Genomic DNA, 3,636 nt, shown 5'->3' with positions numbered 1-3,636 from the left:
CTTTTCTCACTGAAAAATTTTAAGGTATATTAAGGATAGTAAGTTCCATAGTGATGTACATTGCAATAATTTTTAAATGTGTAGCAGGATTACTAATACAAAACTTTTATGGTACCACAAGAAATAGCTACTGATTTAATTTGCTCTCACATAATAATGTAATGAAATGGAATCTTTTTATATTGTCCTTAAAATGCCCTTTTCTTCCCTAAAAAATTAAGCCTTTAGACAAAATTAAGTGTAAGTATTGAAAAATTAGTTTTAGTGTCTCAATGTGGGAACATGCACTATGTGTTTTTCACTTAGATGGCAGTGTTCTATTCAAAAGCTTTATGATTACATGTCACTAGGTTAAATTTTTATTCTTTTTAGCTCCATACTAACGTTTGTTTCATTATAAACAAACTTAAAAAGTTAAAAACTTAACAAATTTGTTGTTTAACAAAAAACAAAACTTAAAAAGTTACAGATTCAGGGGTACTTGGGTGGCTCAGTCAGTTAAAGCATCTAATTTCGGCTCAGGTCATGATCTCAAGGTTCCTGAGTTTGAGCCCCACATCGGGCTCTGTGCTGGCAGAAATAAACATTTTTTTAAAAATTTAGAAAGTTACAGATAAAGTTTGAATTTCGGAATATGAAGGGACTAACATTTAGCACCTCCTTTACACGGGTGCTCTAATAATTCTCAGAGTAGCCTTGTGTGAGAAGGTGTTAATATCTACATCAGAGAGCTCAATCCTTTTAGAAAGTTTACATCATTTATCCCAAATTGTACAATTCGAAATCTTGGAACAGCGATTCCAACACCAGTCTGCCCCCAACCTCCTTTTCAGTCTACTTGTTTAAGCTGTTTTAAGTTAGTTACCTGAATTATTTAGTACTACTTGTGTAGATCACTAAATATTACGAGTTTTAACATGTAAATTTTTACTGGTTAGATGAAACTATTGGAAAATCATAAATAACTTTTCAAGGGCAAAGTTTAATTTTGTTTTAAATTAAAAAAAATGGCTTTAGGACATAGTTGCTTGCAGTGGGATAAAATAAAGGCGGGAAACCTAAATAACCACAGCAGGGAGATAGAAGAGGTTTAATAGATTTGTGGCAAATTGGAGTGAAAATTACTTTTGTAAAGTGGCAAGTACCTCAGCTGACTGTTCACTCTTGGTATCCATATTTTTCAAAGTCATCTGGAAATCGGAATTTTTGTATGGAATCTGGCTTCAAATGTTGACAGAATTTTGCGTTTAACATTATGGAGTCTAAATCCCTTAGCCACTGACCGGATTAGGTAGGCCACCAGTTTCATTTTTTCTCATAACGAAATGTTTGAAGAGTGAATGCAGAAAAAGTTGTATTTTAAATAGTATGCACAACACACGTTAATAGAGTAATAGTTTTAGTGCTTTTCAGGTTTGTTTTGAATGGGGCGAAGTGCGTACTTGTGAAGGGGAAGTTGTGCCTCAGAAATTCAGACTTGTAACACCTTCAGATGATAGCTTTTTACTTAGGTCATCAGGTGGGCTGGACCAGGCCTTTTATACAAAATCCAGTATTTTCAGGCAAACCCAAACCCAGGGTTTCTCAGGTCCAGTTTAACACAGGACTGATTAAATATCTGAGACAAAGCGCTAATAGAAGGGCGAGAGCCAAAGTTTTGTTTGCAGTTGTTATGTTTTTTTTTTTTTTTTTTTTTTTTAACGGTTTATTCATTCTTGAGAGCGCAAGCGGGGGAGGGACAGAGAGAGGGAGATACAGAATCCAAAGCGGGCTCCAGGCTCTGAAATGTCAGCACAGCGCCCCGGGGCAGGTCTGGAACCCACTAGCCTAGAGATCATGACCTGAACAGAAGTTGGTTGCTCAACCTACTGAGCCACTCAGGAGCCCCTGTTTGCAACCCTTACTGGCAAGACGCTTTTAGTACCTGAGCTATTTTCTAGGAGTGAAGCCACGTGAAAAGTAGCATTTCCTCCCGGAAGAAGCTACCTCTGCTGGCAGCCACAGAGCTGCTGGTGGCTTAGGATTTGCGCCTTACGCTCGTAAGCACTATCAACAGAAATAGTTCCGCGTTCTCCGTAACTAAAGGGAAGCTTCGGGTACCGGATGTGACGTCTAAGTTCCTCTTTTTCTTCCGTCTATTGACGGAACTCTGGGCTCCCGGATTTGGTGGTTGTGTACGTGGAAGGAGCCCGCGCATGCGCGGCTTGGGCCTTTTCGTCTCAGCTGTGCGCTTAGGGCCGAGGGTAACATCCCGGGCTCGGGGGGGATTGTCAGAGTCATGGCCCGCCGCTGACCGGGCCCGCCGTTTGGGGAAGGGGGCGAGGCCGTTCCGCAGCACCCCTCCCCGGGCCTCAGGCTGGTCGGCCTGGCCCTCCGCCTTCCCGCTTGGTGCTGCCGCCGCCACTGCCGGCTGAGGAGGGGAGATGAGTTGGTTCAACGCCTCCCAGCTTTCCAGCTTCGCGAAGCAGGCCCTGTCCCAGGCCCAGAAGTCTATCGACAGGGTCCTGGATATCCAGGAAGAGGAGCCGAGCGCCTGGGCCGAGACCATTCCGTACGGAGAGCCGGGTAAGGGAGAGAGGGGCGGGGGGTCCCGGGGGGCCTGGGCTCGCGGAGGCATCTCTCCTGTGGCAGGCGAACGGACGAAGAGGTGTAGGCAGCGCTCCTTCCCCGCTGACGGCGTTCTGAGCGAGTTCTCTCTCCCTAGCCCGTCCACGAATGCTCGTTTGCCTCCAAGTGGGTCTTTGTTGTTTTCCGGAGGGAGATCCCAGCCCCGGTTCTTCCGTGCCTGGGGCCCCGGGTGCGGGTCCTGCCGGCCTCGGAGGCGCGGGTGGCGATTTGTTGGGCTTGTTCCCCGCCCTCGTTCGACGTAGCTAGCTGCAAGCACGAGCAGTCCAGAAAACTGGGATTGCTCCGCGCTCCGGGCACTGGGGAGCCGCGACGTGTAGGAAATCAGCAGGGACGGGAGGCACCGTGCCCAACGCTTAACGAGCGCTCCGTGCTCGGCAGCGCGGAATGTGCTTTTTTATGGCTTTCTCATCTCCCAGACAGCTCCTCGAGTTAGGTTCCTTGTTGTCGCCGTTTTACAGAAGGGGAAATCGAGGCCGAGTAACTTCCTCTGGGCCATCCCGCAGGTGAGGGGTGGAATATGTTGGAGATACCACCCGTGGAACCCGGCCCAGGAGTTTGGGGTTGCATCACGTTGTGTTTTCAGAGAGCTGCGTCTCTCTCTGGCGGTTTCCTGGAGCCCGATCTTTTCAGGGATCTTTACTTGCTTTGGCTCTAAGCCTAAGGAAACAGTTGAGCATTTTAGTGCGAGGGGTAAAAATTTGTCTATTTGGGAGCTCTGAATCTGTGTGCAAAAAAGAAGGAAGTTATTCTTGACTACTTCTGTCTGGTTTCTTGTTTTAAATTTTACATCTTTGAAAAGGACCTAAGTTTGAGGTACTTCATTTTAAGATATTTTTGGCCCAGGCCTGTGTGTCAGGATCTTAGTACTTTTTACAAGATGCTATGGTGACCTTGTGGGAGTAGCTGAGCTTCCTTTTTCTTAGATACCCCACATTTTGAATTACTAAACCTAGAGGAGACAGCATATAAATTTTAAACATAAGGATGCTCGTTTTTTGAAGTTTGGGG

General features: G+C 45.7%; 1 protein-coding gene across 1 annotated transcript in view; it reads left to right on the top strand.

Moving 5' to 3' along the window:
* The first annotated feature begins 1,760 nt into the window (after positions 1 to 1,760).
* Positions 1,761 to 3,636, top strand: part of TMF1 (TATA element modulatory factor 1) — a 36,425-nt gene continuing 34,549 nt past the window's right edge. Inside the window, exon 1 of the mRNA XM_019469755.2 lies at positions 1,761 to 2,565. Coding sequence (XP_019325300.2) covers positions 2,424 to 2,565 — 142 coding nt within the window. The 5' untranslated portion in view covers positions 1,761 to 2,423. The remainder of the gene's footprint in view (positions 2,566 to 3,636) is intronic.

Source organism: Panthera pardus, unplaced genomic scaffold (assembly GCF_024362965.1).
Source record: "Panthera pardus isolate Hobbes unplaced genomic scaffold, ASM2436296v1 HiC_scaffold_8, whole genome shotgun sequence".
NCBI classification, from domain to species: Eukaryota; Metazoa; Chordata; class Mammalia; order Carnivora; family Felidae; genus Panthera; species Panthera pardus.
This window is presented reverse-complemented; position numbering and strand designations above follow the sequence as displayed.